General features: G+C 39.5%; 1 protein-coding gene across 2 annotated transcripts in view; it reads right to left on the reverse strand.

Annotated features, from left to right (window-relative positions):
- Positions 1-15,487, reverse strand: part of MARCHF6 (membrane associated ring-CH-type finger 6) — a 42,128-nt gene extending 26,641 nt beyond the window's left edge. The window contains exons 1-6 of one of the 2 annotated variants that reach the window (XM_064705513.1): positions 15,358-15,487; positions 10,722-10,818; positions 9,897-9,970; positions 3,159-3,302; positions 2,225-2,297; positions 413-581 (exon numbers count right to left, since the gene is read on the reverse strand). In XM_064705513.1, coding sequence (XP_064561583.1) covers positions 413-581; positions 2,225-2,297; positions 3,159-3,302; positions 9,897-9,970; positions 10,722-10,818; positions 15,358-15,376 — 576 coding nt within the window. In that variant the 5' untranslated portion in view covers positions 15,377-15,487. Of the gene's footprint in view, positions 1-412; positions 582-2,224; positions 2,298-3,158; positions 3,303-9,896; positions 9,971-10,721; positions 10,822-15,357 lie in introns of both variants that reach the window. The other variant, XM_064705512.1, reaches the window with a different exon arrangement.
- Between the last annotated feature and the right edge of the window lie 1,029 nt (positions 15,488-16,516).

A 16,516-nucleotide genomic window follows, 5' to 3' on the forward strand; every position in this document is an offset into this window, starting at 1 on the left:
GGGAGTGGGAGGAGGGCACAGAAGCTCCTACTTCAGTGGTGTCAACAAAACTTCCAATTGCTTTGAGAACAGTGAATTGTTACCTCATGAACTACCAGCATACTTATGAAAAAGACAAAATAAAAGCAAGCTGCATTGATTATGCCTGAGAATTCAGCTTTACGTGCATGAAGTTATCTTAAAAAATGGTACCAATACAGAGCTAAAAATCTAGGCAATGCTACACAATAAAACAACTTCAAAAACATAACAGTGATGTCACCGAGTTTATATAGCAAAAAGTGCTCAACTTCTGCTAACAAATAAAGATATCATGAAGTAAAATAATATTACTGTTGTGTTCTGATAAAGTATTTACTCCCAGAACCACATTTTCTAAATTAACTGTGAACTAATGAGCAGTGAGTTTTACCTCATTTTGTTGACCAACACCATTGAGTGGCTGCTGTTGATTTTGTTCCAACCACTGTGGTGCTCCTCCATGGACGATCTGTTCACGTAACCAAACAAGGCTGATAAATGCACATAGAGTGCATGTCACCACAAAACAGCCCTGCAAACAGTCAGCCAGTAAGTTCTCCCTGTTAAAAATAAAAACAAAAACCAAAACCAAATTAAAACAATATTTTGCTGGTAACACTAAAGAGCAGCTCAGAAAAAACAATCTTCCAGAACAGCAAAAGAAACACAATAGTCACTAAGTAAATGGTTTGATATAGTAAGGTTTACTTAAATGGCAAAATGCATAATATCCAGTCCACCAGTCCATCCAGATAAAGGATTTTATCTGCTGAGCTACCTGAACCAGAAGAACGGAACAGTAGGGTTTCCCCTTCAATTGCTCTGCATTTCAGGTAGCATTTTACCTCAGATATTATCTCTATACCTTAAAAATCTTAATCAGTCAGATCATACATAACTGCATAGCAGCAGCAAAGCAAAGTTCAGTCAGCCAACCAAAACTAGGGTTTCATGCAATGCAAGAGGTACTTAAATCATCTTAAGCAGTTCGCATCCCTAATTTCAGGTTCCTCCTTGGAAAACTACAATATGTTCTTAAAGTAAGAAAGATGGCATCATAGTACTCTGCCATCCCCCAAAGAACCATCAGTCAGGTCTCCCTTGAAGCTGCAAACTTGTGCCTTCAGAGCACAATGAATACCATGGGGATATGAAGTCCAAAATGAAAAGATGACACAAGAGGCTACTGTAATTGACTCTGCCAAAGAAATAAATGTCAAAACACAGTTTCACACACCATTAAAATCTGACAGATACTTGAGTCTCTTATTTTCTCCCTAGACTGTAATAGACATGAGGTGCTGCAGGTTCAGTTGTTACAGATTCTTCTCCAAAAAATAAAAAAAGAATCTACGCTACAGAGATAACAGTCTACTGTTATTAGACTGAAACAAGCATCTCTCTCCAATAATGAAAATAAGTTAAATGCAACTTGACCTGATTTCTCAAATCAAATAGCCCAATTGAGATGATTTAGATGAACCACAGAGAACATTCATTCCAAATTTGCTTGATGTGCAGCTGATTCTACTCAAACTCAGTTTCAGTTCCTCATGTTCAAGATAAGGAGAAAGTAAGAGGCTTGAATTTAAGTAAGCTTGGAATTCTGTTGTTTGGTATTTATTGATTCTTCAGGCAAAATTGATTTAAAAAGGACAAAGAAAGACAATGTGCAATAGCAGATGGTGATTGAAGCATTAAAAATCCAAGTATCAGCTAGAAGGAAATCTGATAAAAAAATAATCCCTCTCACATAAGAGACTCAGAATGGATAAAATTAAATTCAAAATATAAAAATGCAACAAAGAAAACAAAGTGACATTATTTGTGACACATTTCTTAATATTCTACTATGTATTTGATTTAAACCATAGGAAGTTGATTTTTAAAATTATTAAGTGTAATTTTGCAGCATAAGTTTTCTTGACATCAAATACAAACTTTCATTAACCAGGGCCTGCTTAGCAAAGTCTGTTTTCCAGCCCTAAAGATCCTGAATAATGGAACTCCAAAGTGAAATGATTTCTCTGGTAATGGTGCTGTCCATACATCTGGCTGTGCAAAGGGCAATGGGCAGTTGCTTATTAAGATGGTAGAAGACAGCAAGTGTAACTGGATGAAAGGGAAACTAAGGTCCAAAGTTCCTGTTTTCAAGGTAACCTGACTAAACCAGGTTTTTGTATCAAACTGCTGAAGTACTTACGTGGACAGAATATCTAATGGCAGTGTCAGTAGTGAGCTCACAGAGCCAGTAAACAAGCACTTGTAGATACGACCTGCGTGAATAAACAGAAGTTTGATATAAATTCAATTTTGGCTATAGCTTCACTTGGAAAGGACCCCCAGGTACCATCTTGTCACCCGGTGGCCAACTAAATTTATGACATGGAAGAAAATCTCAACTTTCAGTGCATGAACAGAACTCAAGATCATATACAACCAAGTGGAACAAAGCTGTATTTCAGCTGTACATCTTTAAAAAGTACACATTCAAAGTGTAAGAACTGCCATGCTAGATTAGAGCCAAGATTCATCTAGATCTGTGCCCAGCACTGGTCACACTAATGGATGCCTAAGGAAGAATATGGAAGCAGGCTAAAGACAGAAGAAGTCTCACTGCTATTATCTATTTGGAAAGTTAATTTCAAACTGTATACTGGAGTAATTTAAATGTGTGCTCTCTTTTCTGAATTCCTTTACTATTTACATGGCTTTGAGATTTAAGAGTTTCACAAATCAATTTGTCCATGATTGTAAAGAATTTTACTTTTCACATAACCCTTGCACTTTCATTTAGAGATGATTAATAAATATAGGACAATTCTTCTATCCTAATATTAGTAAATGGCATAAAAACTTTGCATTTAGATTTTAAAGAAGATAATGGAGAAGAGGCATTTTATTGGAGTAAGACATTTAAAAGCTCTTTCATGCATTCTCTCCTATGTATTAACATTTTTGCATTGCACTACTGGCTTAAGAATCAAACAGGTAGAATTTCTGAGTGAAAATAAACAAAATAGCATCCTTGAATTTTTATTTTTTAATAGACAATAATGGTCTCACAAAACTTTGTTGCAGGAAGTAGCACATTTCCCTGTGTATAAGAGCATTATGTACAGAAAATGAATACTTACATGCAGTAAGAGGTACTACTCCCAACCATGCAAAGGCCACAAGTGTATAATGAAACCAGTATCGTATTGCTGTGCCAATACTTGTAACCAGTCCAGCAAAGATGTCTTGGATTGGAAGCCGTGAAGGCATATCTGGGGAATAAACTGTGTAGAAAAAGGCACTTATGAAACAGTTTGCCCTTTAGAGAAGCATTTATGCAAAGTCCTGCCAACTACAAACTGTTTGCATCTCACAAAAGCTTACTAGAAGAATAAGCATATTTTATATTCTCAGGAGACGACTCCAAACAACAAGAAAATTCACATAACACATTTGTTTCAGTGTGTACTGAGTGGAAGGGGAAAATTAATAAGCTCCATGCCAATTTTGACCTAACAGAAGTTTTTTTTAATAGCTTTATTTGTTAACTGTAAACTCCAATTACCTAAAAATAAGCTCAAGAAAAAGCAGATTCTAAAATCAGTGTAACTCTCACTCAACACTACCTCAAAGACTCCCTCTGTTATTTATAAACCTAGTTCATGGACAGGGCACGAGGAATAACAGAAATTAGCAATTTTGCACACTATCCATTTGTTTGTGCTACATAATTTAGATCCTACTTGCCATCCAACAGCACTGACCAAAAAAAAAACCCAGCAAAATAAAAGCAGCACACAGGGAGGAAAATTGGAGAGAACTGATTAAGTATCCACAGACATTGAAATTTACACACCATGACTGACTTTCAACAGATATCTGCTCCATATCAGGCAGAATTTCTTCTAAGGACGCTGCTATTACAGAGCACAATGCAAATCTCTGATCCTGCACAGATATTCTCATATACTAGATTTTCTTGACTTTTTAAACTCAACACCTATCTGTTGCCTAGGTCCATTCCTACTCAAAAGCCAAGAAAAACAGTGGTGAGGTTTTCTTTTGCAAACAATTAGAAAACATGTAAAAATTTCATTACATGTACTTAGCTTCTACACACTTACATGGATACTAAGAAGTGGTAATGCACAGCATCAGTAACAGATTTGAATAAAGAAGATAAACTATATTTGGGAGTTGCACAAAGACATTTCTGCTTGGATATTTGTAATGTTGGAAACATCTGTGCTTGAAGACTTTAACATCATGGACTATCTTTTAAAACCTTACATACTTCTAACTGCACAAGGATACTCAATTTTTATAAGAATAAATAGAGAGAAGTTTTCAATTCCTCTCATGAGCAATCCTTTAAGAGTCTAATAAATGCTGCTTTATGCTATCTACCTGCAGCTCCTTCACCTACATTCCCAATCATCCTTTTACTAGTGTCAGAGAAGAAGCCTCTACAGGAGAAAGAAATTCTTTTCTCTCCAGAGCTATTTCCTTCAGTTTCTGTATTGCAAAGAGAAGTCAAGAACACAGACAAACAGTATCAACATCCAGAAGCAATCAAAGAACGGGGAGAGACTGGTGCATTTCAGCAATGTGTGGATTATAACTGACACAAAGTAACAACAGCACAGGACCCCTCAGACAAGCAGTAACTGGTTTGAAATTTCAAAGCTTGTTATTCGCCAGGTATCTGCCAGGAAACTGGAATTCATGAAACACAGGACTGAAAGTATAACACTAAGGAACTGTAGCTGTGAGAACAGTGAATTGAAAGCAGGACACAAACATATTTTGACATTGTCTTACAATTTTCTTGTTACAGAAACAGATTTAGTACACAATTTGGAACTATAGAAAATGCCAGCCAAAGTCTAACTAATGATCTCAGCTCACACTGAACAAACATTCTGGAAAATTTCTGCCACAGGAGAGACAAAAAAGCTTTGTCAAGGGTGCAAAAGAATATCTATTTAGAGTGCATCTGTTAAATATTTATGGCACCACTCACAGACAATTCAGCAGATACTTTGAGAACCTCTCATTTTCAAAAAATGTATTTTGATCTACACTTTGCAACAAGGACTACACAGAAAACATTAACTTTGTATTAATGATTAATTTGTTAGGGACAAGTTGTTAAGTTGCAAAGATTTGAAATTTAAAAATGCATCTTCCAGGAATTACCAAACACACACAAAGAACTATAAGAAAGAATGTCCATCCTAACTTAAAGCAGAAAGTGCTTATAGAAGTTGACATTTTTGTGTGCTCACTTTTCTAAACGTTTTAGAGTTACAACAGAGCTTTTTCAAATAAAAGCACAATGTAGCTACTACTCAGAGAACACAAGTTATATCCCCCAAATTTTAACAATTTGGTGATTTTTGATGATTTGAGAAGCTGAGGGTGGGAAGAAAGCTGGTTTTTCTGTGCACTGTCCTGTGCACACCTTAAAATACGTACAGCTTTTTCCACTAGAAGCTTTATATCATGATGACAAGGTAAAATCCTGCTGTCCTGCAACACTGAGGTGCATGAAATGCAGGACTTCCTAGCATGACAGGAACCCCTGGTGTGCAATCATCCTGCACCACTGCAGCTTGCTGCCAGTGATTTTCATAACTTATCTCCCCACCTGTGTCTGTCACCCAGTGCCATTTTCCGTCCACACCGCAGCTCCCTGCACCTCCATCCCTTTGAGGCCTGAGACCCTGACCCCTGCCACCACAGCATCCATCCTCCTCACTGCACCTCCATCCCTCACTTTCCACCCCAGTAATCTTTCCTAACTCAGTATGAGAAAGCAAATTCCTACTTTATTTACCACAGTTCCTCCAAATAAAGATCTTTCTACTAGAGACCAACAGAAACAACAGCTTGTCTTTTTTTTCTATTATGGTATGAAATTCAAACAGACTTTGGGTGAGTTTTTCATAGGTTTAGCTCAACTTCTTTGAGCTGTACAGGTTATAGAAAAACTACTAGAAAGCTTTTTGGATACTCAGGTCACAGCTATGCAGTGTAACTGCTAATTTAGTTGTGAATTCTAAATTTAGGTGGGATTTATTTGTTTGGCTGGTTGTTTTGAGGAGGTGGGGTTTTCTTCTACCCTCCTCTCCTGTAAGCCTAACTTTTCCAGGAACACAATTATTAATTTTACTTCTCCAAAACAGATGGCATGACAAAAAATATGCTCTTACACTGACATAAATAATGTAGGAAAACCACAAGGCTACCTTTAGAAGCTGCTATTTAGCTTACTTCACAGAATCATCACACCTGCAACCCTCTCACCCACAGGTTCTTTATTTACTACTACATTTGCAAGCCATTTATACGCCACCTCAGTCATCCTTGTGCACTGATCGTGAAATAAGACTATTTAACTCATAAGTAAAAACCATATACTTGATAGCTCCTGGGTGGAAACACTGATTTGGTAAAACAGGGCTTGTGAGTTATTCTTTAGGTTGGACTGGATGATCCTCATAAGACCTTTCCAACCCAAACCACGCTATGTTTCTGTGTTTTACACCCTTCAAACACATGCAGACTTTACTTCAGACCACTAAGGTAAAAGGAGAAAAACTTCACTCCTCCTCAGGCAAGCACAGCTCTAATATATGAAGTAACATTCATACAACTCTCAGCTGTGTGTATACTCTGCACACTGGAACTGGCAGAAGGCCCACTGAATTCTGTGCCAGCATGTGGTATTTTGTTTCAAAAGTTTATTTTTGAAATTAGCCTTTCTAGAAATGCTGAAGCTATGGACTACTGCGTTAAAAGTTTATCAAAACAAAACAGGTAGAGGTATCAGTTTATTATATCCTTCAATAATGTAATATCCAAATTTCATGATAAGGAACACCCTACTCATACGGGTTCCTTTAGTTTTACAGTCTTTGTTTTAACTAAGCTTGAGACATTGAATGAACCGCATACCGGCAATGAAGCTGCACAGGAAGGGCAGACGTGAAGCCCTCCCAATCCTCAGACAAAGATCAGCCTAGTCTGCTTCTGTATTTGTGGTTTTGACAGTATTTATGTTAACATTACCTCCTACAGAATGGAGAAGTTTTGACAACTGTATTTTCTTAGGAAATATGGCCTCACCATCTTTCATGTGTCGGTGCTTACGTTTAGTGTAGCGCTAACAGAAGCACATCCTTGCGCGTGACAAAAGAAAGTGCATGTGTCTTTAAAAACTCAGGAAGAAAACTCACAAATTAAAAATTGACAAGTACCTTGATAATCAAAAAATGTCAAAAGGTACTTTTTCCATAGTTGCATTAGTTCTTACCTTGTAGAACTGCAGAAAAGTAATTAATTTTAAAACATAAAAATTTAGCTTTAAAGAATGCATTTGAAATCAAGTAATTTACCAACATGACTAAACACATTCAGAGAATGATGCTATCGTTCAAAAGAAAAATTCGTTCCTTTGTACTCCAGCCAAAATACAAGTTGAATCTTCTCCTTTTTCCTTCTTTCCAAGCAATAACTAAACTAGTAGTTCAGGTGCTTAAAAAATCCCAAAATGTTACAGAACTTAGAGAATAATGCACTAGAAATAGTTGATGAATACTCCATGGATGAGAAGTTCCACTAGTAAGGGAGCATTTTTGACAGAATGACAGCAACAGCCTTAGCAAGCAAACCAAGCTAAACAAGAGAGGAGTTGCTGGTATTACTGCACTAACACTCTATTACACCATTAGTGCTTGTCTGCTGGAGCACAGATATTCATTACATGCATGTGTTTATCTGACCACATCCTGTGGTGAAATCGACTTATCTGAAAATGTGTTACACCTGGCATGGTCACAGGCCAGATCCAGCTTTGCTTGGGATGACTGGCACACACTTAAGTCCCCTTTTTTTTCTGCCTTATCATTCTCTCTCCAGCACCTGTGACTCCTTCCCTGCTCCCACAAGCAGATCCAGTTTCCAGACTGGACAGCCACATTACCTTCCAAAGAAAGAGGGATATGAGAAATTAAGGAAACTGTAACTGCACGAGTATTGGGTGTGAGGGAAACAGTGAAAGAAGATCCCAGGGGTAGGAAGGGCAGGAGGAATCTGTGCAGGGTACCTGACCTGCTACCACTGTGTGAAGCCTGGTAGAAAAACAGCACACTGCAATGTGGAAAGCTGAGAAGGAAACCTTATCAGCTGAGCCTGCTCACTCAAGGGAGTGACAAGTGTGTGGCAGAGGATAAGCAGACCTTTACTAGAGGCTGAATGTGGAGGACACACTCTACTGCATGAGGAAGAACGAGATTGCTTATTACCAATTTCAAAGGTCCTATGAAAAATGGTAATTTTTTTGAGCCACATTAACTCAACTAAGTTTTCTCCCCTGTCCATAACCTGCAAGTACATTACAAGCTGTGCTGGCAACAGCAGTGTCAGTAAAGAATTAACTTCTGCAGGAACACCTCTGTTGATAAGGGCAGCAACTAAGCCTCCTCTTATCAAGAATAACATGTATATAAAATGTATTTAGTTTGGAATGGCTTATCCTCTTTTTCTAGATCCCAAGGAAAACATTATAAACTTTTTTTGATTTGCTTTTTTCTTTTCATACAAAACTAGAAAGTCTTCTTTCTTAACAAATAATATATCACTGAAATGCCATTTTCTGGTCTTGCACACTAAATCCTGTAGAGGACCTGGTCACAGTATGCAATTTTGGAAGTGGCTAATTAGCTTGTAGGGAGATTCAGAACTGCATATCACTTTTAGTTTGTGCAAGTTCCATACAGAAGTAATACAATACCTTTACAAAAATATGTAACAAACAAAACCTGCAAGCAGATGATCTCTAACAATCCTCATACAGGTCACTGTAGTATTTAAGAATAATAACTGGAAAGCACTGCTGTGTTCAATGTAAAATACACTACTGCCCTCCCAAGACAGAGTTAATATTGCACATTTCACTGACAGTTTAATGTGTTTAATTAATTCTTGGCAGGAATACATTATACCAAGGTTCAACATATAGAAAGAAGGTCCATTGAGGGATTTTTGGAACAGAAAATACATGAACTAAACCACCTTGGCCTGAGTTTTCTCCACCAAAGTACAAAACTAGGAAGGAAAAAACCCAAAACACAGAAAAAAGGTGAGAGGGGAGCAGGAATAAATCAGTAAATTCAAAGAGAAAAATGTAGCATAAAACCCACTTTACCTGCTCAACAGGCAATAAACTGACAACACTAAATAATACTAGCCTTCCACTTCACCTATTCCTACTACAATCATCCAAAATTTAATTAAGAATCCTCTGGGAACTATATGAATATTCTTCATCATTCTATTTAGTTGTATCTAAGATAAAAGTCAATTTAATACTGGGTAGTTAGCGTATCTTGACTGAAATGTAAGTGGAATAATCATCATTTCTATTATCTGTCCAGATCACTTGAACTGAAACTGACAGAATCCAAGTATTAGTATTGCAGTAGATCCTTTAAAGGTAACTGAAAACTGCCTTTCAAATTCGAATTGTTTCACTTTACCATTCAGACTTCCAAAAACTCAAATTTATCAATGAAGCCGAAAACATGCAATGTAAACTCTGTAATGTTGGCAACAAAAGAATGGGACTGAGGCTGTCAGAAAAAGGTGCAGAATAATACTTCTATGTCTCACTTAAGATTATGAAAGAACCAAATTATTCATCATTTAAGCAATTCACAGTCTGCAATAACATGCATAAAAATTGCATTTAAAACAGGAATACAGAAGCTACGCCACAAGTTTGGATCTACCACACTGAATGAAAAAGTAATCACTTCATAGATATTATATGAGAAAAATTCTGAAAAAAATAGGAGCAAGTAAAACATACTTACTTGGTGTGAAAGCAAATCTGTGCTTACATAATTCACAGTATTCTTTTCTGCTGTGTTTAAGCCACTGAACTAAGCTGCAATAAAAAGTGATCACATTAACACACGCTATACATCTCTCAGCCCTATCCCTCCATTAAGGAAAACACACCAATTCCCTGCTTTCACACTTAAATCAGGATATTTGTACTGTGAAGCAGGACTTAAATTAGCATGTTTATGATGTCCATTTAGGCCATGAAGTAAGTTTCAAACAGTAGGAGAAGGTAAACTGACATGTGTCCCAGTGCTGCTAAAGAACACTCATTCTGTGCCGGCCCTTATGAACACTTCAAGATATGACATATGGATGCACACAGCTAAGATTTACAACTGCTGTATTTGTGAAAGAAGGACTATTAAAATATCAGAAATGATCATATAGACCAGAAAGACAGTTTTTACTTTAGCACTTCCTGATCAAACACACCTCAAAATTACTAAAAAGCATTAGGGTTTTTTATTTTTTCTGTTCACAACTATAAGTGGGTAAAACAAGCCCCAACACACTGATTTTTCTGCTTAGAGTTCATAAAGCTGACATACAATCAGAACTGCAGTCCCAATTACAAATAACTATCAGTGATTTCTTTGCATATATAATTACTAAATTTTTCCTGAATTGTAACAAATTATCATGTAAACAACATCAAAATGCCAAACATGCTTCCACTGAATATTGTTTTTTTCACCAGTTAACATCAAGACTTGAGGTATTTTTAGAAACATGTTAACATGTTTTCATGAAGAAAAAAAAAAATGTAAGAAACACACAGGCACAGAACTCACCATTCCTGATGAATAAATTTAATACTGCCAGTACACACACACGGGTGATAGAGGGGTTTCTCGGGAGTTCCTTCCGACCGACAGACTCTGCATATATCTGCTGACAAGGACAAAAGGCTTATTACACTTCTGCTTAAAGAACTTACACCTTCAAGACAAATTACACAATTACATGCTAGAAACTTTACCATGTGGCAAAATGAAGCCAGGATAAATTGAAATAGGATGAAAGAGATTTCATCTGATGCAAGACAGAGACTGGGAGATCACCAGCAAGAGCACCAGGAACATTATCTGCCTGATCATGTTACACAAACTCAAAACACGTCTTAAAGAATTTTAGGATTTCTAGGAAATACACTCAGTAAAACTACAGGAGGATGTGTTTTCTACCTGAAGAGTTATCACTAAAACAACATAAAAACTGTTACGGATAATTTTCCTGAATGTGGATACTTTGAAACAGAAAAATTCCATCTCGGTTTGGATGTTTAAAAATGTCCAACAATTACTTAAATGCTTTGCTAACACACATATTTCCTTGGTGCTCTTGATGAAAGGGAAAAAATCCAATATAACAGACACAGGTATTTTACAATTTGCGACCCAACTTGGAGACAGCCTACTGTTTAGTAAGAAGAGTCACTTTCTATTTCTTATTTTGTAATTTCAGTAATATTTCCATACATCCCACACCTTCTTTATTCCCTACTTTTGACATTTTCTTGCAATTAAAGGTTGCAAGAGGTTATATGGATAAAGAAGCAAGTATAAACTTTTCCATCTAAACTATTCAGTTAGCCAGAGCTCTAAACACACAATTAAATAGAAATAAAAATTAAGTTTTATCTGTTTATTGACAGATACATCTTTCCTTGACTCTTCCTTTTACTTCTATTAAGTAAGTGAACATAAAATACCCGTTTTTATAGAATATGTGAGTTTGAGATTTTATCTTTTGTTAATTATTTCTCAATCAGCCACTATCCAGCAAACGTGCAAGAATGGAACACATGCATATCAGAGACCTTTGTCAGAAAAATACCGGCTGATGTGAGAATACTGCAAATATGCAATTTCAAGTCTGAATCACCTATCTTTGTTCTTGGCCAAAATCTTCAAAAGTTTATGCTTTTCTACAAAAACTTCCAAAAGGCACCAAAGACTGATTTTTTTTTCTATAAATAAGTCACATTATGACCATACTCATAGTTTACAGACTTTTAGGACAGTTTCTACACATAAAGCATAAGAATTCAAATTATTAAATTCAAACAATTTTCTATCTATGAAAATGTTGAGTGAATTCATTATGCAGCATGAAAGCCCAGAATGAACAGAAGCAGGTATTCAATACCACATCAGTGATGCTACAAAGACATAAAGAGTGCTTCCATCACTGCAACATGTAGCAGCAATGATTGGCACTATTGCTGCAAACATCAGGAGTCCCTGGTTCCTCTGCTGACAAGAATGATCAGAACGGCTGCTTCTCTTAACAAACGATTCTTTTATCCCAGAGAGCACTCCCAGATGGCTGCACAGGACAGGTCTCTCCAGCCATGCCCACCTCCTCCCGCATTCCTTCCACGGGAGCTGTTTCACCGCAGCATGTGCAGCTTTGCTGGCTGGCTCAGCCCCACACGGGGCCAGACAAGCACGAGACAGCACATGAAACCACTGCTCTAAGGACACTCTGGCTCCAATGAAAGCAAGCTAAAAGCACACTGTTCCCTGAAGGATGCCCACAGCTCTCTGAATCTGTCCATTTAATGGCCTGTTGACTCCCGCAGCAAACTCTTATTGTCAAAAGTTCTGGGAAAAGCAATTTCCATTACTGTGAGCAAAAGAGCTCTTTACATGAGAAAAGACTGCCTGTTAGCTTACTAAAATAAACCTAAATTTTATTTTTTCAAAGCTATGATAATTTCTAGATATTTCCACCTGTTTTATAAATCCAAATAAACATATTATGAGTGTAATTGTTTGGACTGTTAAGCAACTGATAGTTTCAAATCAATAAACTCTGCTGAGGGTCAATGTGTTAAGCTATGCACCTTATGACCTACAGCCATAGTCAGAGAATTGCACTGTGCAAGAGTCACTATTTCTCTATGTGCACCCACACTTTGCATCCTGTTCTTCAGGCACATGTTTTGGAAAAAATGACCTTGAATAATAAATTCTTTCCTGCTCCCCCCGAGAATGATTCACTGCCTATTATCTCTCCAACTGAATCCAACACTGGAATACCAAAAAGTGAAGATTACGTTATTTAGCATCAAAGTGATTTATCTGGAAAGAAGCAGAGTTACCTCTCCAGCAAAACCTGGTATCTGGTGCTTTCAGGTGCTGCAGAGAGGCAACTTTCACATTCGCTCTGAGGGGAAGCAGCTCCCACTTAGGTCTGAGCTGACCCCAGAGTGCCTCTCTTAGCTCTCAGCACACAGCTCAGTTTCCCAGCTCCACACACACTTCAGTCATGCATCAGAACCACAAGGGCCGGAACACCGCTGCCAGACAATCACCAGCTCACAAAGTCCACCTGACACTTTGCAGCAGAAGCTCAAGCACACAATAATATTATATTTCCTCTTCCTCAAGGCACTAACACAGTGTTTGCTGCTGCTCAGAGCTTTCTAACCTTGGGAAGTCTCTTCAGCGTTCTGGCAAGCCCTGTGAAGTTCTAATAGTAGGATCTGAGGCTTGAAACTGTAGAAGAAGTTGTAACATTCTGGTGGTATTTATGGAAAGTGAGTATATAGACCAGTTACTTTCATGCTGCCACTGGGAGCTTTTGAGGTCAACATTGATAAGGCCACAACAGAATATCTAAGGCTGCATATACACGTGCCTTTGTGTGTGCTTGTATATAAAACCAGAAAAGTCAAAATGTCAAGCGTGGAATTTAACACAAAGGTTTACTTAAAGACGACAATGCCTTAAGATGTAACTAAAAACCTCCTCTTCTTTGTCTTGCTGGTCTGTTCACCTACTTAAGTCAGGTATGATCAAAGTCTACCACTGGTAACAGCCTGTAACAAATTATCAACTACGCTGTTTGAATTAAATCCACCGAGATGGATTTACCAGCTGCTGGAGTGGTGGAAAATCAGGAGGTCGTTTCTGAGTTCACTTCACACCTTGCAAAAAAACCAGTTTTTCTGGGCAACCAGAGGAAAAGCAATCAAAGTTTCACTTTTTTGTTGATTGCATCGGTGTAAGTGACTTGGTCTACAGAGCTGCAGCAAGCAATTTTAAATGTTAGATTTAAGAAACACTAATATTTTGATAAACCATCAGTGATCATGGGTATTAAGGATGTCTACAGCACAACCCAAAGGACATTACTACAAAGGTACTGTCTTATTTCATCCAGTGGTTCATGGTTTCCCTTTTTTTTTTTTTTTAAAGCCTCTCAAGCACCTGATAAAAATCTACATTCAAAATGATGCCAAAGTAACAAAAGCCAAAACACAAAATGTTTTCCTTGGAACTGCCTTGCTGATGCAATATGTATTTGCACTCATTGTTGAGATGATACACAAAGCTCAAATACTGCAGGAAACATAGCACAACAAACATGCTTTATTTAGTTTGGTTTACCCTACAATATGAAGTGCTGATCTGTCGAAGTTCCCCAGCATCTGCTTGAACGACATAGTCCCTCTCCCTCTCTGCAGACATTCAAAACCCACCTGGACACATTCCTGTGTCACCTGCTCTAGGCGACCCTGCCTTGGCAGGGGGCTTTGAGTACATGAACTCCAGAGGTCCCTTACAACCTTAAAAGTGCTGTGATTCTGTGATTATCTAAGCATAACGAAAGTGCTGACTAAACATATCCATGCTTGATCTCAAATAAAGCAATACCCTTAGAAATGGATACCGCACACAAAACCCACCTCATGACTATATGTTTGACAATTCTTTTTTTTTTCCAAGTTAGATAAGTGACTACGTATTAGTCAGAAAAACATGTCAGCTCCTGCACATTTCAATTTTTCAAGCAGATTGCCCAGCGCACGTAACAAAGTCAGCTTTGCGAAAGGAGCAGCTATCACTACTCAGCCAAACGCGGAACTGTGAGGTTCCCAGGGCTCCAGGGCCGGCCGCGTCCGACCGGGTCCGCTGGCCGGGAGGGAGCCGGGACAGTGCCCTCCTCCCGCTGCCCCGGCGTGCGCCCCCCGCTGCTGCGCTGCTCTCCGCCCCGGGCTCTCATTTCTCCCCGGGCCCCACTTCCTCAGCCAGCCAGAGGTTCCGGCAGGCCCCGGTGCCCCGGTAGGGCCCGTCCCAGCCCCGCTCCGGGTGTTGCCAGCACCGCCCCCCTTTCCCCGTGGTTATGTAAGGGGCACCCGTGCGCGCCGCCTCACACACTGCCCCCCTCGGTCCGGCCCGGTTCGGTCCAGCCCGGCTCGGCCCCCGCAGCACGGCGGGCCCGGCACGGCAGGGGGGGCGCGGGGCCCGGGCACCTGCAGCCCCGGTGCGAGAAGCCCCTCTGGGCGTGAACATCCCCCAGCCCGCTCAGCGGGCCCAGTGACATTCTCCTCCTCCTCCCCCGCGCCCCTCCACCCTGCGAGGCTGCCCCGGCAGAGCCCCCGCCCGGGGCTGGCGGCGGTGGCGGAGCGAGCCGTACCTTCCTCAGCGGTCTCCATCTTGCCGGGCTGACGCAGCGCCGGCCGGGCGGGTGGTGTGACCGGGGGGCGGGGCCGCGCGCCGAGCGGACGGACCGGCCGCGCCGCCGAGCCCGCGGCCACAGAGCGCGGCCGCGCGGGGACGGAGCGCCGCCCGCCCGCCCACAGCGCCGCCTGCCGGGAACACGGGATGGGAGGCCCGGGATGGGCCGGGATGGGCGGGCGCTGCTGCGGGCCTGCCCCGCTCTCATCCACAGAAACACTGGATCAGTTGGGTTGGAAAAGACCTCCGAGATCATCGGGTCCAACCTATGAACGAACACCTAGACCATGGCACTAAGTGCCGCATACAGCTTTTCCTGAAACACCTCCAGGAACAGTGACTCCAGCACCTCCCTGGGCAGCCCATTCCAATGCCCAATCACTCTTTCTGTGGAGAAATTCCTCATTTTGTCCAATCTGAGCCTTCTCTGCTGCATCCTGTGACTATGGCCTCTCCCCTATCACTGCTTTTCTGGGAAGAAGATGTTGACTCCGACACGGCTACAACCTCATTTCATGTGGTTGTGTGAAAAACAACCACAATCACTTGTGTTTTTTTTTAAATTTTAAAAATTTAATAGTAATAAAATGGTTATAAAAATAGTAATACAATTAGAATAATAATAATTTGGACAGTTTGAATTAGGACAATATGAGACAAAAGAGACAAAGTTACAGATGTCCCGGTACCTTTTTCTGGGCAGCACGAGCCCAAAAAAGGACCCATGTTAACAAAGGATTAACTTTTAAGAGCAATAGCTTGTTGAAAATTGATACACCTCTTACATGATGCATAAATTCTATTCAAACAAAGGATTGGGTTTGGTCATCGTAAACTTCTTCTTAATCTTAAGGCACCATCGATCTTTAGCTAGGCAGGAAGAATTCAGTTTCTTCTGATAAGAGAGCAATAATTTCTTTTTCTCTGAAAGATTTAGGTGTCTTGTGGCTGCTATCTGGTGCAAGTGCTTCATACTTTTCTTAAAAAGATGTCTCACATAATTCTTATTTTAACTACAAAAGTTAGCTTTTAACTACAAGACTACATGTATCATATTATTAAAATGTTGATACAGCACTACTAATCAATACATCAAAATACATACAGTAAATATCTGT

This window comes from Zonotrichia leucophrys, chromosome 2 (genome assembly GCF_028769735.1).
Source record: "Zonotrichia leucophrys gambelii isolate GWCS_2022_RI chromosome 2, RI_Zleu_2.0, whole genome shotgun sequence".
NCBI classification, from domain to species: Eukaryota; Metazoa; Chordata; class Aves; order Passeriformes; family Passerellidae; genus Zonotrichia; species Zonotrichia leucophrys.